General features: G+C 41.5%; 1 protein-coding gene across 1 annotated transcript in view; it reads right to left on the bottom strand.

Annotated features, from left to right (window-relative positions):
- Window positions 1–25,744, bottom strand: part of NEIL3 (nei like DNA glycosylase 3) — a 243,898-nt gene that overhangs the window by 75,526 nt on the left and 142,628 nt on the right. Inside the window, exons 5-8 of the mRNA XM_078677091.1 lie at window positions 15,141–15,354; window positions 12,397–12,471; window positions 11,355–11,521; window positions 4,402–4,568 (exon numbers count right to left, since the gene is read on the bottom strand). Of these exons, the coding sequence (XP_078533217.1) occupies window positions 4,402–4,568; window positions 11,355–11,521; window positions 12,397–12,471; window positions 15,141–15,354 (623 nt within the window). The remainder of the gene's footprint in view (window positions 1–4,401; window positions 4,569–11,354; window positions 11,522–12,396; window positions 12,472–15,140; window positions 15,355–25,744) is intronic.

Below are 25,744 nucleotides of genomic sequence, written 5' to 3'. Positions count from 1 at the left end.
GTCCACTGCTGATCTTTTTAGCCCTAGCGCTGGTGGTAGCCAAGCGGGACATAGCCAGGAAATGGGGGGCACCGGATACACCCCAGTTAGGAGAATGGAGGAGGGGAATGGATTTGTACATGGCGGCCGAAAGGGTCACGTATAGGGCGAGGGGGTGTCCGAGGAAATTTCATAAAGTGTGGGGCAAATGGAGACGTTACCATGGTTTGGATGGAGGACTATGAGAAATGCCGTTTGTGTGTAACTACGATAAATACACAAGAAAGAGCCATTCGAGTTCAAGGAACTGTACATTACGAAAGTAGTGATCGGCTATCACTACATGTGTATTTGACTATTACTGAGGGGGACCTAAAATGTGTTAGAATATGTGGGGGGAGGTGTGGTGGTGGGCGCGGGGCCTTTTGCTTGACAGTGACATGCTTGTTCTGTACTTGTTTTTCTTGTGCTGAAAATAATAAAAATGTTTTTTAAAAAAAAAGTCTGCTCATAACTGTGTTATCAGCAAAAACATTGACTAATGGTGTGATTTTTAACATTTATGTACTGAAAATATTCGAAGATACATCGTGAAAATGTGCAAAAAAGTAGCGCAACTTGTTTAGTAAAATAGAAGCTGCAATGTTTATTATTTTGAAAACATGGACAATTCTATGAAGTGTTCTTACAAAGCTATGAGAGAGAGATATGTATAAATATGTATTTAGGATTATGCAAGTAGACATCTGAAATAGTAATGTGAAATGCATACAGAAACATGTTTTCTGATGTCTTCTACCTTCTTAACAAGAGAAAAACAAATCTTATTAATGGTTTGATTATTGGGAAAGTTAGATTATACTCCTGGATTTAATTAGAATAAGGAATCTTTCATTCCTATTTCTTTATGTGTTTCTTTCTGTTTCTATAATATTAATGCGTGTGTTTTATTTCCTCATAAAATTTTTGATTTCTCCATGAAGTCCTCAAACCTCGCTAGAGCAATTTTCCTTTTCCGTAACGTAGGCCACAGAAGAATGTATTTTGTCCCCAACTATTTCTAAAAAGCTGATGTTTTTGTTTAGTTGTGCTTAGCGTATCACTAGGATTTCCTTCCTTCAGTTACAGTTTTTCTTTTAATGAATAATTGTGTCAACTAATGTTGCAAGCTGATATGGAAGCAAGCGTGAGGACATGAAGTTACCAAATTTTCTACTTGCTTCCAAAGAGCGATGATGACATTAATTTCTAACAAATAACTTTAACAGAGAAAATCCAGATGAACTGACTGAGACGATGATCACCTCATGAAACCGAAACAAAATAAAAGTTTATGGGGATAGAACTTTTTAACATTTGGAGTATAATTATTACAGTAAGAAAATAATTGATAGTAGCTTTTCTGTGAGACGAGAGCCTTTGCTGCTGAACTCTGTATGCTACTCTGGCTGGCTTTTATCCTTGCAAATCATTAGCGAGACTATCTTGATTATTTGTACTTCATCATCTGGTGATGTTTCTCAAGCTGTACCTTTTCGGCCGAAGGGTTAACTATTTGTGACTATTGCACGCTGTGCATTCATTTTCTCTGATCTAGGGTCGTATGAAATACTGAATTGCACACTGAATTTGCAATGATTATTTTCTTTTGTTTCTCTCTCTCCCCTCTCAATGTTGTTATTGATTATATGATGTATTTGTCAAAGAACTGTATTTCCTTGTTGTGAACTCACCTGTGGTATTGAAATATCATTGAATTTATGATTATGTACTTAGATAAAAGGGACTTGATAAGTATTCCGAGTTTGTCTTCTTTAGTGAGTTATTGGGCATAATGTATATTGTGATTACTATTGTTAGACATGATTGCCCATCATTATAGGTCCTCATGAGGGAAATACCATCCGTCTATGAACCCTTTAAGTGCTGCGCACGTTCAGCGGACGTCACGTGCACTACCTCGGTAGAGCTGCGCACGTCCGCTGAACGTCGCGGCCCCGCCCGCGCAATAGAACGTTCCGCACCAGCGCGGAACGTTCAGCGCAGCGGAGGGGTTAATATCGAGGTCCTATTAGCTCTATCAAAGATCTATCAGAGGACCTGATATATGTAAGTGGTTATTGAGTTTATATGGACCCAAACCACATGGTTATAGAAAAGTTCCTGATTAATTAGGGATAAAGTGAATGATTATAAAATGTACACTGCTTGCGCTGCATCACTGCCATTATTCATGGAAGGACAAGCTTCACATTGTACTTTGGCACCCCAGAAACAGGGAACACCATGGTTGGATGTCGAAATCCTGCCTTTTGGCACATTTATGGCCAGGGCAACCAATCATAAATGTCAAGCAGCGTTGCCAGGGATTCTTTGCCCAATCCTAGCCGTGACTTTCCAGACGCTCAGCTGTGTGTACACTACAGAAGCATCTTGCACATAATGCAATCTTTCCTTTCTACTGTTTTTTTTTCTGAATTGTAATTCACTTAAAGCACAACATAAAGTGTTAATAGTTGCTGATAAATGTAATGAAGGTAAAAATCTCGTGGCCAAATCCTGAGTGATGTGGTGCCACTTTCCAACCCCGTAGGCTAAAGAGGAGACAAACTAATTTGAATTTCTCCTTAATAAAAAAATCACATCACTGCTGGAAAATAGCAAAAAAAAGTGGAGAGACTACTTTTAAGGGACTTCGAAGGTGTGCTTACCAATGTTTTTCAACTAGCTCTTTTATCATCATCTTTCACTCCTACAGCGCCAACAAGAGAACAGTTTGCGTTCTATAATAAGAAATAAAAGAACCTAAGATGAAGGTCGAGATAAAAAAAAATAAAAAAAAGACCAAAGTGTCAGTGGATGGTATTTGAACACGGAAGCAATGGTACAGTTCCACCAGCCTCCTTTTATCAGCCTTGAGTGGCCTTCAGCAGAGTTGGATACAAGCACTGGCTTGCAGGTAGAGTACACGAGTGGATCGCCATGTTCACGTTCTCAATAATTGAAGTTTTAGGTAGGAGGGAGTCTTAGATAGGGATAGAGGAGTTTAACAGGAAAGACTTTCACCTTCCTTCTGTGAGGAAACTGCAGAAAAACCCAGATACTAAAGGTAAGGTCTGCACTTAATATGAGACCTGGCAAAATAGACCAGTATTATGAGAATATTAACATAATTAATTATGTTATCTATCTGCATGGCACTAAACAGGAACAGCAGATTATTAGAACAAGTAGATGTCTGTAACAGCTCATGCTATGATTAAGTATGGAAAATAAATGGCCACACCCCAGCCCTGATCTGATAGTGGAACAAGTGTCCCCACCACTCTACCCCTGTATATTTAGTGTAGGTAGAATCTGTCATCATAGCCGGTATATCCAGTTGAGGCAAGTGTTCATTTAATGGGGCGTGCAAGTCCAACATTCAGACCAAAAACAAAGACATGTTGACAGCTAGCATCTTCATAAACGTAAAGCTAATCTACCAAAACACAAGGATATTGCAACAGCCTGGAGTATAATGCATAATTACATACCATATTCATAAAAGGAGATACGTGTTCAATACAACCTCAAAATGTTTTTCTACTTTCCTGGTTTTCATACCCCACATAGTGTTGAAGATCTCATTCTATATAACCTTCATAGCCAACATGTCTTTAGCCTATTCAGGTTAGGGGAAAACTACAATCTTGCCAGACATTAGTGAATACTCTATACAATGTATCCCAGCATATTGCCAATGATGAAGCTCTCCTAAGAAATGTTGAAAGTTTCTCTTTTATCCTCTGGATCCCTATGGAAATATCACCAATAAGGCCAGCAAAAGATCGACCTTCTTGGCTACATATGATTTGCCCTATCACTGAGGGCAACAAAGACACAAATGGCATTATTTGCAGCCACTGGCAGAGGTTGTTACCTGATTTGCTTGTAGGGATCCCAATTCGATTCGGGCTGTCACATCAATGGCAAAAAGCAGTATCCCAGATACATACATATATATTTTACAGAAAAGTATTTTACCTTGAAAGGTCATTATATAGGAAACAAGACTGGATTGTGGTACCTACAGCATAACCTTTAAGTTTTCAAATAATGACTCTAGGTGTCCTCTACAGTGGACCTATATGCATGTTTGGAAATCTTGAGCTGAACCTTTGAGGATGAACTGCGAGGCAGGGAAGAGAATAAAAGACTTGTTTTAATAGGCAGGAACAGCTGGATGCACGGTTCTTTATAACAATTTCTTAACGTCTCTTCTGTAATATGTTTCTCATATGCAGGTTACAACAAGATCGTGGGAAATCTGGTTTTTCCAGTCTAATGAAAAAAAAATAGAGAAAAGACAACTGGACCTGCTAAATAGAAACCCCAAACCCCCATTAGAGGATACTTCCAATAAGAAAAGGACCGATTTACCTTGCGGACGTGGAGATGTACAAGCATCACAGACTTTGGCAGTGGGCACGTTTATCAGAGTGCAGAGTGCACATGCCCACTCTTCTTCGCTGCTTTTAGCCACATGTTCGTTGTTTGATCCGCTGCCATATGCCCAACCAATTAAACTGTTTCTTGTTGGTAATTTGCTGGAAAACAGTAAAAACATTTTATGGATATATGTAAAAGGAGGTACTGGCTAAGCATCCTTATGAAAGCGGCAGCATCACTTTTAAGCCTTCTTCAGGCTGACACATATGAAGTAACTACATGCTGCTAGAATCAAAAGTTTGTGTATCAAACCCCGCTCAAGAGAGGAACAAATTCCTTCCATTCATCCACAACTCATTCTTGTAAGGCACCCTCTGTCAAAAGGAGAACATCTGCTGAAAAGATTAGCACCTAGATTCATCAAAGTCCCGTTTTGCGAGTCTGTAATAGCGATTCATAAGGAATCGCTATTAAGGACTTGCAAAACGGGATTCATGTAGGAATTGCAAAAAGTATTGCAATTCCTACATCTTCCTTATTTGCGATTAGCAAATTGCTAATCGCAAATAAGGAATAACTCCCCATTCATTCCTATGGGCCTAAAGGCAAATAAGGATGCGATTTCAAGGGTGCCAGGGGTGTCCAAAGGACACCCTGTAGCACCCCTGAAAAGCAAATGTAGCCACATGTTGCGCACACACATGTCCAAAGAACATGTGTGTGTGTGTAACATACCACTCCGAAAAATGCACTTAAGTGCATTTTTCGGAGTTTTCGCTATTTACCACGAAGTCTGACTTCGTGGTAAATAGCGGCCAGAAATAGCGAATTCGCAATCAGAAAATGGGTAATGAATTGCATTTAAGGAATCTCAAATAGAGATTCCTTAAATGCAATTCCTCGCAAATATGCGATTTAGCAATTAGCGATTTTTGCATTTGGGATGATGAATCCCAAATGCAAAAATTGCACCCGCAAAGGGCCAGATTCTCAGAATCTGGCCCTTTGCGAGCCGTTTTCGTCTTGATGAATCTAGCTGTAGCTTCCTAAAGTATTCAGCATGAAAGAATTAAAAAATTTGCCATTAAGTTACATACCAAACATTTTGCACAGGTCAGATGTGGACCCAAGGGTGAACGGACTGATTTTATATCTGTAAATGGGAGGGGAGGGGGTGCGTGCTGGCTCCAACCCTCTTTCTCCTAATATTAATAGTTTCGTTTCACATCTGGAGTTGTGTCAGGATGATGTTCCATCTCTAACCGGGGTTCAGGTCCTGGCTATGTTTGCGGATGACACCCTTTTGCTATCCAAATCTCCCATGAGCATTCAAAAGCTCTTGGGTGGCTTTGTGGTCTTCCGCCGACAGCATGGCCTTGAGATCAACCTTGGTAAGACTAATGCATGGTCTTTAATCCCTGCCCCACAACATGCTCAAATCCCACTCTCAATGGTGAACGTTTGGAGTGTGTTTGATTACTTGGGGGTCTACCTTATCGGCTCACTTTGACTGGCCATTTCATGTTCAGAAGCGAAACATTAGGCTTGAGCAATACTGTGGGGGTATTTTGAGGTCCCAGAGCCACAGCAGATCTGCATACCGTCCAATTACCCCAGCCGTAGAGATCTATAGATGCCAATCACTGAGGGCTGCATTGCACGTTTGTGACGCTAGGCCCCTTGAAGTAGCGAGAAATCATTTTCTGAGGGGCTTGAACAAACTCACAGCAAGTACCCCCCTTTATCCTTTACGACTAGATCATGGATTAAAGGGAGTTAATAATGCAGTGCGGCCGAAGCCTTTAACGTATTGGCGGAGACTATGATCAGCCCCGGAACTTATATTTCTCAGAGGAGCCTTGGAAGAATCTCAGGGGGCAGTTGGGGTCCAGTAAGATTTCCTGGGATTGGTTGAGACAGATTGGTTTTGGCAAATTCTGTTCAGCACCAACTGATGTTGCACTTGTATGCAAAAAGGCATTGAAAAGAGCCTATTGGCAATATGTGGACCAAAATACTGCGAGTAACTCTAGGATGGTCTCCCTCACGGTCTCTTTCTTGGAGTTCAAAATGGACTACAGCTCTGAATCATTTTTAGAGGAGGTGGGGCACCCCCATGCCAGAACCCTGTACTTAAAGCTCCGTTTAGAGATCCTCACAATTTAAGCCTTTGCCACCGTTTGGAGGCCTGGGAACTCAGTCCGACGAAACATGCCCTTTTTTGCCTTGATCGAAGTGGTTGAACATGTAATTCTATTTTGTCCAGTCTATCATGGTCCAAGGAATAAGTGGATTTTGCCACTCTGCCGTAATTTCGTTCTGAGGAATTATAGCATTGCCCTTGGAATACTCAGAAGTAATACAAATTAGTCCATGGTCTTTGCAGTCTCAAGGTATCTGCGGCAGTTAAGACAGAAAAAAAGTGTCCACATAATGCGGTGTACTTTAACATATTTTATCCTGGTTTTACTGTAATATATTTAGTCAGCTCTTTTTTCTCTTTTACATGGTCTGTATTTTTGTATTGTTTTTATATATTTTGTATTTATCTTTCTCTTTTATGGCCTTTTAGGCCAAAATAAAGATATTGATATCTACAGATTTTTGTGTTTTACCATGTCGGTTTTAACAGGTCTCTCCTTCAGAAATGTAAAAAACACAATTATCTATGGTTTACCTTTATTATGCAGTGGGGGTTGTGTCTTCTCTCATTATACCTCAGCCTCTACTTCCTTAATACAATGAAACCTAGTTTCACAAACGATTGTAAGGGCATTAGGTGTAAGATCTGCTTAAGGTACCAATACTCTATGAGAAGGTTGCTTACCATGTTCATTGTAAAAGGAGGGTGATAGAAATCCTTCCCAGAACATCAGCTAGAGCACATTATCATCCAGGATTGTACCAATAGATAATTGCCATTTACTAACCCCATAGTATCTTTTTGTGCCATCTACTGCAATCCCAAGCACAGCGAGTGAAGAGAATGCCAGAGTTCACCCTAGGAAAATTGGAGAGCTAGATAACATCCCAGATATAGAACATGACAAGGAAAAGATGATTCATTTGAAGAATATCCTTAAGCCCTAAGTACTCAGTCACAGCCTCAGAAAAGCTCAAGCCTTATAGGCGAAGACCTAGAAAGCTTTCTTTGTTAGACCGTCACACACCATGTTGGTGTTAAGCTTCATCATCGAATCTCATCCTAGTCCCTATGAACCAGGGTGGGCTTGACTATATTCCAGGGAGCACTTTAAATACTTTTTCTGAAAGGGTCCTCATTGATACAGATAAAAATACCTATTGGATATTCGGAATCCCTTTATTTTTGGGTGCCTTTTCTATTATTAAAATTGTAATTCCTCGTGTTTGAAGAGGATTTGGTGTCACTACATTCTGATTTTTGTCAACATATTTCAGCCCTTGTCGTTAGGCGACTGAGGGTCTGAGGCTTTCTTCAAGACCAAATCTCATTCTGCCCCTTGCATGGTTTCTTTTTCCCTTGCTGTCTTATCCCTATACTTCAGGGTCTTAGACAACTGACAGCATGAAATAGAATGGCAATTAAAAACAGCCGCAGTTGCCAGTATTTTGTGTGAAGGGCATGTATTAATGCCCTCAGTGGTATTTGCTAATACCCCTGACAGACAGGCGGAGACACGCCCCTGTAGTCAGACTAGCATCAAGAGTACTGTGCTGCTGGTGATACCCAACCATTCAATAGGGTTGTCTTCATGCTGTAAAGTTCTCATTTTGAGTAGAGCAAGGAAATCTCAACAACTGGTCTGTGGAGAGCAAGAATTTTCGAAATTCTCCAGATGCTGTTCATTAGAAAACTTTGTATAGTATATTTACGATGATACTAGTACATTAGACAACATTTCCCACCTATGGCAACTGGCATTTATACGAAGATTAAAAGTTAGAATATTTTATGAGGTGTGGTATAATTGCTAGATCGCAATTGGGGTACCAATGTAGTCTCACTGCAGTAGGCCTGCTTGTTTGTTCTCTATACCTTTTAAGTATTTTGTCACTGAAGCACTGCCTGCATCAGGGTACATGATTCTTGTGTCTTTGGTAAATCAAATAAGATAAAATAAACACAAATCACACAAAGATTATGGTGGAAGCATGAGCTGTTGAATTTCTGTAATTATATTGTATAGTCCGGACTAGATGCTATAGGATTTATTAATATTATGCCTTGCTTTTCTCCAAGAATTAAGCAAAAAAAAAAAATAATGGAGGGTCAGCAGGGAGAAGCAACCTATACCATACAAGTGTGCCATAACTGAATTCTTATGCACGTCTCTGTTCATTAACCGACACACCTGCTTCCACGACCAAAACGGGTGTTGCATATAATCCTCACTATATGTAGTCACACCCTCTTTTAACTCATTTCTTAATTCCCGGCTTCCATCTCAACAGGACGTAACATCACTGCATCTCAACACTCTCCACAGCCTTCAAAGGACTTACCCCCAAAGGTGTCCCCAATCTTGGTGGCCAAGACAAGGTCACTGCTCAGACCTGAAGGGTATATGTCCAGAACCACTACCTCCACAGTAAGACACCGGTTATCATGGGTTTCTCGAAATGCCTCAACACACACCATTCCCACTCCCAAACCAAGACCTTTCAAATATACTCGCCATACCCACACATTTAACAATAACCTTGTCCATATATCACTCATCAAAATACACATCACCCACATTAAGCCATCTTCAACTCATGCTCAGGAACTAACATTCAGCAATATATTGTGTCAGAGTACCATCACACACCACAACTTATCTGCTCTTTTCATCACAGAAATCTGGTTCACACCTTCCCCCACACACATTTTTTTAAAAACTTTATTTAGCAATTTCTTCATTACAGCGATCAGTATCATGTAACATTAGTATTCAACCAATTACACAAATAAAATGTTCATACATTTTGCGTCAGGAAGGTCAATATAACACAGTGATTTCGAGATGGCTTATTAGAATAAGTTATATTATTCACATTTCGACATAAGCCCCGCATTCATATCTGCAGTAGGAACCCTTCCCAGTGTGACAACCCCCACCTCACTGAACCCCTTGCCACTGTACTCCTTTAAAGACTTGACACGATAACCAGTGTTGGGCAAACGAAAGTGTCTGCATGCCTAACGTCACATTTCACCTTATACCTGCGGGTATAAGGCCCTGTTCTGGTTGTGTGGCAGGGTCAGCTTGTTGGGCACTCAGGTAGTGTCTAAAGGGAGCCCATATGTCTTTAGGACAGGAGACTGGAGGTATGGTTGCTGCATACAACTCGCTATTCATAGAACATGTGGCTAGGCTAGACAACCATCCCTTTTCTGTATTGCCACTTCTCTTTTTGCTAACAACAAGTTTATAGCGACAAACCTACGGACACTGTGAGAAAACTACGCTACGTACCCCAACAATGCAATTTCAGGTAGTGGCGTCATACGCACATTCACCATTTTACTGGTGGTGTTGTGTATTTGCACCCAGAATGTCGATATATGAGGGCAGGTCCACGCTAAATGGGCGAAATCTGCACCTGGTGCATTACATTTTGGGCAGTGATGTGATCTGGATATATCAATTGTGTGGACGCTTTCTGTGGTCATATACATTCTACGTAAAAACTTAAAATGTATTAATTTATGGCGAATATTGAGTGAAACTTTTTGGGTGACAGAGCAGCAAAAAGCCCATTGCTCATCCTATATCGGGGTCCCCAGATCTGCTTCCCATGCATGTCGTATCTTGTCCCACACAAATGTAAGATATCCTTCTTCCCTGTGGATACAGCATTCACCACACAGACCTACACCTACAAAACTGAAGATGGGCTCGCAGTAACAAACAAGTGAACATGGCCCTACACCATCTTATACACCATCTTATACACGGCTACACCCAAGTCTTTGGAGCACTTCTCTTGTCAGTTTCCTCTCTCAGCCTGCAAAATATACTCTGTCCGTCTCATCTACAGGCCTCATGGAACGTACAATAATTTTATATCAGACCTCATCATCCCTACTACCATTCAACACTGTCACCCCAAGTTTCTTGGAGACTTCAATCAACGGCACCAAAACCAGGAAGGAAGCACTTGACTCTCCACTCAACACCCTACGACTAAAAGACTGCCAAAGAACAATGAGTTGGACCACATCCTCTCTACAACCACGAACACGGATGCCAAGAAAATGTGGTATAATCTGCCTGGGTGCACAACAAGAGTCAGAAAACATATCCTTTATGCACACATAAATAGTTAAATTTGAATACAATTCGGTCTTAAAGAGGGGTAATGGATAAACTATTAATTAGGTTAACAAGGGAGAATCTAACAACAAACATGAGTTTTGGGCACAATCTCGAAGGGAGGGCAAATGACAATCCTGTGGCCAGAATTAAACACACAATAGCTGTGAATTTGTGGAATACATTGGGTAGCATAAATCACGTAGAAAGCAAGTCTATAGATTCTCGGAATAAATTGACACCTGGTAGCCTCTGCAGAGAGATTTACCTGGACATGCTCAGAAGAATGAATTACAAAACCCTCCCTGAAAATATTGGACCATACATAGGTGAACACTGCTTAATCATCCGTTTGCATGTTAATACAAAACTATTAATTACTGTGCACCCCAACTGAATATTATCTGGTGCGCTTTTTTATTTTTTATTTTCCCAAAGTTTATCCTTGACCTAATTTTTGCATTATTAATGGAGGTGTGATTTCAATACAAAAATAAGTTAAAAGAAAATATTAGAATAACAGATCCACATTAGTGTCCCTCCATGCTTAGAACGCGCCATTGGTAATAACACTTTGTAAGCTCTGCAAATAATTATTAAAACATTCAGAATGTCAAATACATTTCGCGGAATATCAGTGTTTTTTGTACGGCTCAAGCATACCCAACATCAAGCAGCTCAGGATTCTCTTTTTGACACTGAGGGCAGTAGTAAGTCATCCTATTATTCTCTCCAAGACGGCATACGACAATCTGAGCATTGCACTGGCCACAATTTGCTCGCTTATATACTTTGTAATGTTTGTAGAGGGCGGATCCAGTCTTGCGACACTGAAATAAGAACAGTTTACTGGAGTCATCATCATCATTTCAAATAACTGCACATTTCCTACATTTGTTATTATCCCACAATGCTTCTACAGAAAGAGTGTTTTTCAGAGTTTAGGTTCCAATGAGGTCTCCCTTGATCCCCGATCACAGGCAGCATTATGACACACTTGGTATGTCGGATAATATCCCAGCACAGTACCTTATACCGGATAGTCTAGACTGATACGCAGCATTCACCATGATATTTAGTTGTTGGTGAAGGGAAAAAGAGTTTGGAATCATACAGGAGTAAAACACACATTACACCCCTTTCACCTCCCTAATCTGGCCATGAATGTTAAATAAAATAACTTAATCTCTGCACTGAGATATAAAATATTTCTGGCAGAGTTAAAATAAAGGGAGAAAAATGTTTTGCTTATTTTTAAAAATCTTTATCAAAACTTCTCTAGTATCCACTACTTACTGAACATGTTTCAGTGCAGGTGGAGTTTGCAGTGGTATGCTGCAACACACTGGAATCTAGTTTCAGGTGTGGCTTTTACGCTTACACCACGATCCCTCCTCTGGGCTTGTATCATGTCTCTCCACAGAGCGATATGAACCTCTAGTGGTGTACTCCCCTCCAAATTCAACATTACAGCCTTTGAATTCAAAACTTATACATAATAACGATATTTTCATAAAATAATCATGTTTTGCACAGAGCACGGTATAACAAAGTGATGTTGTTTAACGTTTAAATTAGATCGCCATCTGGAATTCTAAATCTGAACAGGGTTTCTGGGGAAAAAGGCTGGCAAAGGTTTCCCTAGGTGGAGTATAATGTTTTTAGACATTTGCCAAAAATGAAACGTACAAACGAATATTAATACCTTGTAAAAAAGGAGGGTGAAATCACGTGTCATTTTCACAATATGATGTATTTGATCGTCTGTTAACTGTCCAGCCTGTAAATAAAACACATTAATGGAGTGAGCAATCTGCGTATTGCCTTGCAAACAATGAATTCTTAACAATAATGGCAAAATAATTTTCCGAGACTGAATGATGTAAATAAACATGTCCACAATTACATGAAATGAAGGTAAAAATGCTCCAAAATATTTTTTCAGATTACTTATGTTAGAGCATTCTGCCTCACAATATAATCTTTTAGTAAAGTCGTCAAAGGTTTTTCCTCATTGGTTGTATGGACTGTTAGCTGACTTGAAGCACTGAAAGGGAGAAAACATCAATAATACATTTTAACTTTTGAAGCCTATGTGACTTCACAATAAGGACCAGGAATCACTGAATATGATTAAAGGGTTCTATTTGGATTACCAAGGAATCCATTATGTATGCAAACCAATAATAAGTTAAATAATGCAATAGTACAATAGGTCAGCTAAAGTATCTCATTTGGTTAAAGCGCAATAGAATGACATATCGAATTGCAATCATCACAATTATATAAACACAGATTAAAGCAAGCAGGTGTTCCATAAAGACACTTCCCTTCTCTCTTCTGAGCATAAGCTATTTAAGGGATTATCTATCAAAGGTCACTATTTAGGAGCAAAGAAGGCGTCAACATGTTCACACTTCAGTAGAAGTCTTGGAAAAAGGAAACTAGTGTTTAGCATAAAGCTTCACGCATTGCAGGAATAGGACAAGCAGACAGGTCTGTAACTCTCAAAGTCCAAAGGGAATCTCTCCTAGCTCTAGCTGCGAGAACACCAACTTAAAAGTAACAGGAGATTCTGAAAAAAGTAATTTCCATTCACACCACCAGGAACCCATCAAATTGTTTCTCAAGAGCATCTGCAACATCGCATCGAACTGAAATTGCGGTTCTCATCCTTGAACATCTTGCCATCCTGGTGCATGATGAACAGAAGGCCTCTCTCAACCATTGTTTCTGCCACGTTCACATGCCTCCCTGTCAGCTCTAATACAGACAGCAAGCCTTTCTATAGCTAACACATATCATAATAATAAAGATGCAAGGAAAATAAAAAACATGCTGGCAAAATCACAGGCACACAAACGCTTACATACAGGAGGTTTTCCAGACACCGAAAACCTTTTTTTTAAGAAAATTTTGATCATATGTGCTACCAATTTACTCATTGTACTGATTAGGGGTACCACTTAAAGCCAGAATTTCGCGTTCTTTATTCTACAATGGGGAAGAGGAGCGAAAACCACTAGATCATGGAGAGACACGCACCTTGTAGTAGTAAGAGTATGAATGGTGGTATGGATACGTACTCGTGTTAAACGTTATCATTTCCCATAAGGAAATCTTTGGTTCACATAAACTGACTAAAAGTGTGTTTCTTTATTTCTCTTCCAGAGCTTGACTATAGGGGTACTCTCCTTCATACTCCTCCCATGGGGTGTGTAGGAAGCTTAATGGTCTCACACTTATGTGCAAAATAAACTGCGGAGGTCTCACGTTTGCAGTGACACGTGTCTCACACAATAGCCACTTTGTGTATAAGTGATGCATGTGGGGCATTTTTCACTGCAGTTCTCACCTTTCTTTAACTGAATGTCTTTTATGGCAATCTCTTTTTCATTTGTTTACAATTTCCAGGAAACCCTCCCAGGTAGAGTGTGACACAGGTCAACCTACCCAGTGGTAATTCTGTACCAACACTTTGGTAAGATAGGAGCCAACACTTCTTTGTTTTTCCGTCTTGATGAATGCTGCGGACCCTTTGGGCCAATAGGGCAGAAACATGTTGATAACTTTAATCACCATGGTGATAGGGTAATAATTCCCTATACCACAGTTTTTCATTTTTAATATCATATAATTGACTATTAGAATAAATGAATTTCGACAATTATACTGATTTTTAGATTATCACTCACTTTCTCGGGCAACCACTTCGTTTTAGAAGTGCCTCCATGTCTCCAGGTGTAGGCCCGCTCGCTATCAAACAAAGTTTTTAGAGAGCAAGGACTGACAATTATGAAGCATGACACCTAGTGGTGTGTGAGGACAGTCCTTCACTTTTTCTGAGATGCCAAGCACTTTACTTAGTATCTTCTATGTCTCGGTCATTTATACTCAGGGCAGCCTCTTTTGTGTATTCATTCAAATTATAAGCCCTGGGTACATTTTTGTACTATATACCAGGGCCTTATAGTTAAGTTAAATATGTTAATCAGGAGTATAGCCAATTTCTACATGTTTGAGGGGCCAGACCTGGATAGAAGAGTCTCAGTGCACAGAGTAAAATAATAAATAGCTGCATCAGTTTAAATAAAATGGGGTTGACCAAACATAAAGAGGAGTTTTGTTACATTTCCTGACCCCAATAGTATTCTAAGGCTTATCTGCCACAACTCTCAGTCTTCCTTAACCGTCTTTCTCATACCGCAAGGTTCGCAAGACATCAGGTGATGTCATAATCTGGGGAGTCACCACATGCTGTCAAAATAGACCACATGAAAAGGGGAGGATATAAGCAAACTTTGTGTTCAATTTATGAAGAAAATTACAAGTGTATAGACAACAAACATCTGCTAAGATTCAATAAAGGTTTATTTATGTTCCCAACTGTTAATAGCGTTCTTCCTTATTACATCAAACATTAGTTAAGCTGCCAATGGGAATGTTTACCTTCACAGCTGGGTTGAGACCACTGTCAAAAAGTGCTTCATTTTTAATTATATTGCCAACCCCAGGCAACACAGCCTGGTCTAGAAGGATATCGCAAAGCATGCGCCATTTATGCTTTTTGACTTCATTCTCGGCTCTCGAGAAACTAAACTTGGCAGAGCACACATCCAGGTCCTCCATTGAGCGAACTCTCTGCTCACAATCGGCAGCGTTCCTGGAACAAAAACATGACTTAATTGCTTTGAGAGGAAAAAAATTATACACATAAGTATTTTAGTTTATCAACCTCAAAATAAAAGTATTTTAGTTTATCAACCTCAAAATAACAGATTTTAAAAATATATCAACTCAGTCTTTAAAATGTAACCTGCAACAACAGATGTCACGCATTGTAGGAAAAAATATAAAATGGGCTCAATGGATGTACAGAATCAGTAAAGTATTAAGCTCTGCTAAATCACAAACTTAATATAATTTTAAAAAATTGTCTACGTTTTTTATTTTACATATAAAACAGTAATCGCAATATTGTGGGAGATTTCACACAATAGAACGCCCAGTTACTATAACCTCCAAGTCTTACTAACTAGCTTAATAACAGGGTCTCAACCGATAATATGTATCTACAATACCAAACAATTACCAAGGATGCAATGAATGAATAAGTATCGGACTCATCCCCTTTCTTCGTAATGGAATCTTTGCCTTTCCCCCGCTTAGCAGTCTCTGAAGTAAGGACTGGGTATAATCTAGTCCATTCTATATTAGCTTTTCACATTTACACTGTTCTTCATCCCATTGGGCATTTGTTCAATTCTACACTGCCCTATTAGTTCTCCTCTGGAATTGTTTTTACTCCCTTTCCCATGCCATTCTTTCCCATGCATTAAATGCTACATTCTGAAGGGATCTAGGTGGAGGCTTCATTTCATGCTATTTTCCGTTCCATTGATCAAGAATCCTGGAGTTAAATGTCCCATATCTAGAAAAACTCGAAGCACCCTCTGTGAGAAAGTGCCATCTTTTTTGCATTGGTATGCCCTCACTTTTTGCTGAACTGCTGATGTGCTTTGACTGAGTGTGCCCTGAGCTCCTGCCAACCAGGTGCCCAGGGCCTTTGTTCCTTCCCTAAAGCTGTGTTGAAACAAAACCCAATTGGCATCTCTGGCCACCTATCAGCCCCTAGTAAATGGTACCCTAGGTACTCAGGGCATGGTGACCAGAGAAGGCCCCTAAGGGCTGCAGCACGTATTGTGCCACCCTTAGGGGCCCTGTACCCTGACACCCACACACTGCCTCTGCAGGCTGAGTGTCTGAGTACAGAACTAAACAGAGAGTTGACATGGCACACATCCCTGTGTAAATAAAGAACAAATTTCTCCTGGGAAAACTTAAGATGTACTAAAAATAGTACTGTTAATGGATCTCAACCCGACAGACTTTTTCACTAATCTGCATTCATTCACAACACTCGTAATATTACCCTTTGCCACTACTTCGGTACCCGACAGTCAATTATGTAAAACAATACTCTAAAGCAACTGATATACAAAGATAAACGAATTGATTTTTAATAACAATACACTGCATATAGATCATACAGTGTTTAAAAAGACCTCTTATCAGCAAATTTATAATGTACACAGACAGTTAAAAAAAAAAACTAATTTGTTGACAAATAGAAAATAAAAACAAGCATTGGCATTGCCAATAGGTCTCGCTTGTGGGACCTTATAAGTATTTAGTTTTGCAGCACAATATCCTTGTTGCACCAAGGATATTGTGCTGCAAAACTAATTACTTATAAGGTCCCACAAGCGAGACCTATTGGCAATGCCAATGCTTGTTTGGCGTTCCCGCTGTCTGAGGTGTAATTGAATCAACCCCAGTGATACCACGCCGCGTAATTTTACAGAATTCTGTGTAAAAAGCGGAATGCAAAACGCCAGCTAGCAAGTGAATTACGTCGGCCTTTTTACATATTTCGCCAGCGCCTTCTTTCGAAGTGTTGTTTTCATATGCACTGTGCAGACTGCAGAACACTTAATTTCTCCAAAGTGCCCTGAAGCCAGAGGTCACCCGCACCAGGCGCTGTCTGTCTGGGGCTCTGCTGGGCGGGCTCACCGAGACTCGTCAATTAGAGAAAAGCTCGCGCTGAGTTGAGTAACGTAAACATTTCTAGGCTTTCACAACAGCGTGTTGACAATCTTGTCATTTTAACTTAAACTGTGAAGATTTAGATCACAGAATTAAAGTAACAAAGTGAGGAAAATATGTGCCGATGTTTCATTTGTGTAGCACGAGTTAGTGCCCCGAAGTTTTGTAAAGTTGGAGACATCCGGCGGTATCTCGTGAGATCTCAAACTGGCGCGGAGGTCGTGAGTCTGATAACACAAGCAAAAGCAAATGGTGGGGGCCTGAAGGAGGAGGGGGTGCGAGGGATGAGTGAGGATGGGGTAGCAGGGGAGGGAACACGGCCTGGGGGAAGCTGGCTGGGGAGGGGGAGGAGAAATCCAAGGAAGGCTGTGTGCGGGGAGAGAGGGGAGGTGCTGGAGCTGAAAGTATGGCCGATAGGAGGGAGGGAGGCTGATGCGCGTTCGTGTTTGATCACGTGATTCACGTGAACGTAAACAAAACGCCAGCGGAAAGCCCTTAGTTTGACGAGGATTTTGGCTACTTGAATTCTCCCACCGCTCGATGCGCTTGCGCGCATCGATAGGTCGCGAGACCTAACAAGCGAGCAGCAAACAATAGTGCAAAACTATAAAAACATCCTCATTTTCGTTACTCCACATGAGATCCAATATAATATCACATGAGTGTCCATGAATCGTATCATCAATTCAACACCCAGTCAGATTCATGGATGTAACCCCATATAGTGCGTCGACGCGTTTCGGTGGCGTTAATATTATTGTGAGCCACCTTCTTCAGAAAATTGCATATAGATAACTCTCCCACAAAGAAACCATGAATGTATCCTAATTAAAAAACATATGTGCAATTAATGATTGGCTAGAACATCTCTGTCCAACATAAATTCATATTACAATCTTAAGATATCCCACCCCTCAATATTATTGTCACCCAATAGAGCGGGGGGGTAAAATTTATACATATCACCCATCAGAGTAATCAACCTATTAGGGATTTTCAATTTTATAGAAAAGGGAGAAACAATCTTCAGAACCTAATATATACCCTATCTACACAGAACAGACATGCTAACTAATTGGGAAGCATGGGCCTATATAGATCAAATTTAGGGCCCCCCCATGTATAAAATCTCAAACCTTGTATCTCTAGACATAGTATCGTGATACACAACTGGCCATAGGGTCCCCACTTCACGGTCAAACATCCATTCCTTTAAAATACACACATACCTCCATGCAACCATACAATCCAACCGGAAACCAAAGCTATTTCACCCACCTCCTGAAATCTCTGAGGCGGTCCAAAAGATGGTTGTAAGATATAGAATGTTAGCGGGGTCCTTCAAACCTCCAATCACTTCTTACTGCTGATGCTCTGAACAGAAAGGGTGATACTAAAATTACATTCACAACCCTCACCTCCTTTCAAGTTCAAGTCTATTCAGGGAACCCCCACCCTTGTTTGAACCTACCAATGATTTCAGGTTAATATTTCCTCCATTGGTGAATGTTAAAAATGAGCGGGGCTCTTAAAGCTCCAAACGCTTCTTGATACTAACACTACAAAGTAAAGAAGAGGAATAATGATCAAATAATCAAAACTCTCATGATTCCCTCTTTTATACACTAAAGGTCCTTGTGTGTGCCCCCGAATCGTAGTATGACCTACCAGTAGATTGGGTGTTATTTTGTCCAATGTCGGAGGGATAGACATATATCAATATGGGCGAGAAACCAGCATCCTCTCTATTGCCAATAGTTTAAAAACAATGATCTATTTTATCTGTAAATAAAAAAACCGTACATGGGAGTTCTGTTATTAATCCCCAACTTAATATAGTTTGACTCGCACCTTAATGTCCAGTTTAGTTGGTGAAATATACTCACCAAAATTCAATAGTTAAATAAGCATGGGCATGGTAATTCGCATGTGTTTCTCCCCTATGCTCATCCGCTCTTTTGTTTGATAAGAGGGTGAAACCTAAGGGAAATGCCAAATGTATGGATATTTATTTCGTATACTCAGCCTAAATAATTTAAAGAAAAAGAAAACAAACAAACTGAACAAACGGATCATGTATTTTCTCTTCTAAACTGATCCTGCCCGTTTATACGCTGAGTCTCCAGGGGAAGGGGATACAATGTATCCTTCGTATAACTCCCCCCTGCCAGTGTGACGAGTCTGGGCGAGCAAATCCTATCCCATGACGCTCAGAGGTGAAAGATTACCCCGCATGAGAGACACTGCTCCAAACCGGCTCCGCTTTCACACAATCAATAAAAAAATGACCCACGTAAGGAGGACTTCTCCAAAAAAGGCTTCGCTATCTATAAATAATAGCCTTGTGCGTACCCCAATTTATCTAGCTATGTCCTTGGTACGCGTGGCCATGCGGTATTTCAACTTACCTCTCTGTGCAGTAAAGTCACAGATCCCTCTCGTACGGCGTGGAAAACAGTTTGTTCCCTCCGGGTGCGGTTATTTAAACTAATCTACTTCCCGGCACCTGGATATGGGCGCGCCTCCCGAGTGACATATGTAAACGCCTCTTTCCCCGTACTACGGGGTGCGAGCCTGGTCATTCAAGATTAAAAGGGCAATGCCCCTGCTTTAGAGAGCCCATGTTTCTAGGTATCGAGGGCAAAACGCTTCTAATTATTAACCTGGTGACTACGAATTAAAAGGGTGATGTCAAAACGTTTAAATAGCCCGAATAGATGACTTAAGGTGGCAGTATTCTCCAATTGTTATACTATAAATCCCATAGGATTAATATGATCAAATTCGCGCCCCTAGTACGAAAGTGCACAATATGATGTAAAAGCAATTAACCAATTTGATCTTTTTTATTTGTAATCTATAGTTACAAATAAACGGTTCACCTTAAGCGTTTACGATACCCTAATATACTTTTTATTAATATAAGAGTGTTTTGTGCATTCTATTATTTGATCAACTTTTTTAGATCGTCCAATCAAGCCCTCGCCGCAGTCCCGCGCATCCGAAAATCCACCATGGGTGGCAGATCCTTCTCCTTCCTGGCTGCCAAGACCTGGAACTCACTCCCCACTCACCTCCGCCTTACTCAGAACCACATCTCCTTCAGAAAAGAACTTAAAACCTGGCTATTCGACAAATAATGAACCCCTTCCCCAAGCGCCTTGAGACCCTCTGGGTGAGTAGTGCGCTATATAAATGCCCGAACTTGAACTATTGCCCCTCCAGTGTAAAATGTGATGGCCCTGTTCGTGCTTATAACCTCGTTCCCTTACTATCCTAGGTAGCTGATGGGGGCCCTGCGCACATCGACAAAACTGTGTGGCCGGTACACACACCATGGTCAGACAATGCCCATGACTCCGATCGTTCCCTACCACTAAGATTGAGCTCCCGAATCGCTATCCTATTTATTCCCCTTCTATTGGATCAGGCGTTAATAATACATTGCAGGGGTCATAGTCACTCAGATGGTTTGGGTGATAAGATTATGATACTCATCCAATCTTCTCTGGTGTTAAGTCCCTTCTTTACTGTGTTAAGGATGGACATGTACCATTGTTCGCGATTATTTCTTTTTATCACGGTGTCACCTCCCCTTTTGTTGATATCTATCCGTTCAATGAGGAACCATTTAAACTCGGAGAATAGATGACCCTTTGCTTTAAAATGATCCACTAAGGGACAGTTGGGTTTCTGATTCCTAATTGCGGACTTGTGCTCTAACAGGCAGACTCGTACTTCCCGTCCCGTTTCGCCCACATAACCTAAAATACACGGGCATACTATTAAGTATACCACATTTTTAGTTCTGCAGTTATTTAATGCCCTCGGTTTCAAAGTGTAACCATTGTGCATGTATTCTTTACCTTGGATGCATTGGTCACACATGGCACAACTGCTACATGCATAATTACCAGTGACTTTCTCACTCCCCAGCGTAGTTTGTATCTGCTTGGGACCCTCTCTATATGTGTGGACGAGATCACGTCTGAGGTTGTTATTCTTTTTAAAAGCAAACAGCGGCTTCTCTAACTTTGTAAGGTCATTGTCATTCAAAATACTCCAAGTTGAATTTATTACGTTTTTAATCTTGTTGCTAAGATTAGAGTATTGACTGACAAACACTATCCTTTTGTTCTTTTCTTTCATTTTAATCTGTCCTGCATCTTTCTGGGCAAATATGCTTTCCCTAATATAAAACCTAGCTCTCTTGAAAGAGGTCGAAATCAGTTTTCTAGGATATCCCCTATCCTTCAATTTTATTTTCAAATTATCAGTGTGTTTATAAAAATCATCCAAATTGGTGTCGTTTCTGCGGAGACGTAGAAGCTGCTCAAATGGTATGTTGTCCTTTTGGGCTTTGAGGTGGAAGCTGGAGTAGTGTAACAAGGTGTTCTTGTCCGTTGGTTTAAAAATAACTCTACTTCCAGCTTCCCCCCCACGTCCTTAATTTTTAAATCCAAAAAGTATACATATTCCTTACTGTATGATGATGTAAACTTCAGGTTGGTGTCGCCTAGGTTGAGCCACTCTAGAAACTCCAAGTGCTCCTCTGTACCTTCCCTTATGAAAAATATGTCATCAATGAACCGGCTCCACCTGCTAACGTTCTCGTAAAAGGGAGCCGATTCATTGTAAACATGAGTGGCCTCAAATTGTCCCACGTAAAGGCAGGCCATATTGGAGGCACATGTGGCCCCCGTGCTGGTCCCCTTGCACTGTAAGAACAATTCGTCCTTAAACAAAAATAGATTACGCTTAAGGACTAGTTCCATACATGACATAATAAAGTCAACACTTGCCCCTCTACATTCCACATGCCCCAGGATACTCCAGATGTTACACATTCCTGTGTGCCATGCCCACAAACCCCACTGCCCTGGCATACATCAGTCACCCCTCTAGCTGGATGCCCTATGCCAGTGGTGTGGCCACAGGTGAATGAGCCCTGTGCCCCTACAGTACCCAGGGCCATTCCTGGGCACTGTAAGTGCAGTATTGCCATCTAAGAGTATATGGTGCTGGGAGGTCGTCATTACGAACTCCACAGCACCATGATGGCTTCACTGAAGACTGAGAAGTTTGGTATCAAACTGCTCAGCACATTAAACCCGCACTGATGCCAGTGTGAGGTTTAATGTAAAATGCACCAGAGGGCATCTTCGAGATGCCCCCTGAAACCTAACCTACAATCCACGTCTGGACTGAGTGGCTGCCCAGGCTGCCACACAGCAGACATGTTGCTGGACCCCTGGGTGGAGTGCCCCTCGCTCTCCTGGGCCTGCAACAATGCATATCCTGGGCGAGGTGCTAGGTCTCCTCCCCCAGGATGGGCAGGGGGAAGCTTCAAAGGCATGCCACATCTGTGAGCTTCTCCAGACCATTTGCTGTACCCAGCAACTAGCCCCCACCAGTTCCGACCCCCACTCTGGCAGGAAGACTGGCGAGAAACCCTACGTCAGGAAGGGGGGTGTGCCAGCCTGTGCCAACCCCACCCCTCAGGTGGGGTAGGCGAGATGAAGCACGACCCCGGGCTACGGCCATCTTGAAGATAGGGAGCCCTGCCCAATCACAGCTAGGTTCCTGCCCCACTCCCACCGGAGAGGAGCAGGCTAGGGGGTGTACCCACCCCAGGACATGGACCTATTGGTCCCTGCCCTTGCCCTACCTGTAAGGCCCCTAAATTAAGTATTTAGGGGCTCTATGAACCTTCCTTCCTCAGATCCCGATAAGAAAAGAAGAAAGAAGATCAAGAAGAAGAAGACCCGCCGTGCAGCTGCTCACAACAGGACGACACCCACTGACTTGGCCCCAGCCCTACCGGCCAGTCGACCCTGGAACCTGCTCCTGCTTAATCCCGGTGACTCCTGTGGACAGCAACCTTGGGACCCCTGGAGGACCTGTCTGCCTTGACCCTCTTAAAGACTGGGACTCCCATAAGCAGAGGCTCTGCTTCAATAACCAACCCCTGGTGCCAGCCAGGAAGCTCAAGACCTGCCCACTCTGCACCCGCCAAGCCCGGCCCGTGCCCGAGTGACCTGAAGTCCAATGTCCAAAGACCCGCCTCGACGAACCAGACGACGCCTGCAGCCTCAGAACCAGGGACCCCTCCAACCGTGACCAGCCGAGGGTAAGATTTCCCGACACCCAAAGACACCCCTGCACCCGGCACCCTGCGGCTCCCTGTGCCTCCCTTTGGGGTACCTACCTCTTCTCCAGGATCCCAACTTACCTCTCAAAGTGGTGGTCGCACCTGAAGAATCTCCGTCTCAGAGTCTGCAGCCTTTGTTCCCTTTTTACCTTTCCCATTGAATAACATTGAGCTCCCGACGGCTCAAAAGCACCCTGCACCCAGCCGCCAGAGTGCCTCTGGCAGTGCAACCTTTGCCCTATCTTACTTCCCTCCTTTGCCCTGAACAAGTGACCAGGAGCTCGGCTCCCACAGCTGCGTGGCCTGCTAGCCGGAAGCCACTAACCGAAGGTCCCCTGCTCCCATTGGCTATCATTGGGCCTAACTACCTCTGCACCCGGCCGCCCTTGTGCCGCTGAGGGTGAACCAACTGTACCTGCCTGACTCTGGGGGACCCCCGAGTCTATGCCCAGAACCTTAACTTCACCAGTTGAATACTCACCTGGGAACCGGTAACTCACTTACCTGCCATTGGATAACAGACTGGTTTGACTCGAAAAATCTTCGGTCTACTTTTGAAAACTTAATATATTCCTATAAAATCAGCCGAGTAACAAATTCTGAAGTACTCACCTGTGATCAGGAGAGAAGCCCGTACTGTACCTTGTAGCCCAGTATTGAACCACAAAAGTAATCCGAACCGGGTTTACCCTTAACCTGTATGTTCTCCATAGGAATCCATTGTCTGCTTTTCTATGAAATTTCTTTGAAGTGTCTACTTTTGAAAACTTGAAATATTCTTTAAAATTCGCACATACTACTGAAACATAATTACTCAGCTGTGGTAAGTCGAGACCCCAGTGCTGGACCTGGGAGCCCAGGACTGCATTACAAAAGTAACGAGAACATACTTTACCTGCACCCTGAATTTTCTCCCATTGGATAACATTGTCAGGTTTTCCCTGAAAAGTTTCGAAGTGTGAACTTTTAAAATACCTTTTTATCCTTAAAAATCATTGCAATGACCAAAACGTTTTTACTAAACTGTTTCCAGCTGACACCTCAGGACTGAATCTAGGATCCGGTCCTGGACTTACAAAAGTAATCTACAAAGTAATCAACTGCAATTATGTAGAAAAACCCATTGAGCTCAATGCTAAATTGTGTGTAGAACTGTGTTGCTCATTGCAAGCCATGTACCTATTGTGTTTATCAAGTCATTGCCTTTCTGTAAAGCAATAACCTGAGATTACTCATCACGGAGAAAAGTATATTTTGATACCTGTTGGTTCTAAAAATAAAGCAACTATATCTTTTGATATAAAAACAATTGGCCTGGAATTCAGTCCTTGAGTGTGTGAAACCTTTTGCTGACTGAGTGTGTACAACAAATGCTTTACACTGTCCTTTGGTACTGCCTTACTGCTCGACCAAGCTACCACTTTTGAGAGTAAGGTCAGCCCTGACTTTAACCTCTGTATTCCTCTGGGGTTGGTGGCCTCTATACACACTGCACCTTACTTTGGTCCAGTACATATAGAGCTACTTTCTCACACCCTCCTTCTCAGTAATCCTACTCTAATTGAGAAGCCAAGAACATGTATTTAATCCATGTTTGGTAGTCATAATGTATGCAGACGTACCCTCAGGAGGCGCCTCATCACCTTTTCGTACTGGAAGAGTAATGTCCCCTCGCACAAAATTTTTAAACTCTTTAAAACATTTCATAATGACAATTTAATTCTGAAACCACATAATCTAAGTGAATGTTAGGATTCTGTTCTGTATACGTCAATTTTTCTGCTGAACCAATTAAATTCCAGTTGTTATTTTCACAGTCTTTTATCAACAAATCCCAGTTAAAGTTTCACCTTTAGCGATCCATTTCTAGCGCGACACTACTACGTCATCAACCAATCACACAACAAAATTACACCAACTGACCAATCACAGCGTGAAACAATGACACAAAACCGCATTCGTCACAGCGGCTCACCATCCCTTACAATTTTCTCCGTACCTATCAACTTTGATCGTTGCCCACAACACTTTGTTTTCTCTACTAAAGAAATGAAGCCTCCCATTCATTCAAGAATCTTTTCAGCATTCACCAGTGATATCACAATCCAACATAAGGTCACCCAGTTCAATGCAGTTTCCCCTGTTTGTGCAATTAGGTTCAACTAACACCGATCAATATTAATCAATCTCAACAATTTACTAACCATATGTTACCTGTGTAGGTGTTGGTACTTCACACACACCACACCTCAAAATATCGGCAAACAAGTTTTCAATTATTACAACAAATCTGAAA

This window comes from Lissotriton helveticus, chromosome 2_1 (assembly GCF_964261635.1).
Source record: "Lissotriton helveticus chromosome 2_1, aLisHel1.1, whole genome shotgun sequence".
NCBI lineage: Eukaryota > Metazoa > Chordata > Amphibia > Caudata > Salamandridae > Lissotriton > Lissotriton helveticus.
The sequence above is the reverse complement of the archived record's forward strand: the minus strand, read 5'-3'. Positions and strand labels throughout refer to the sequence as shown.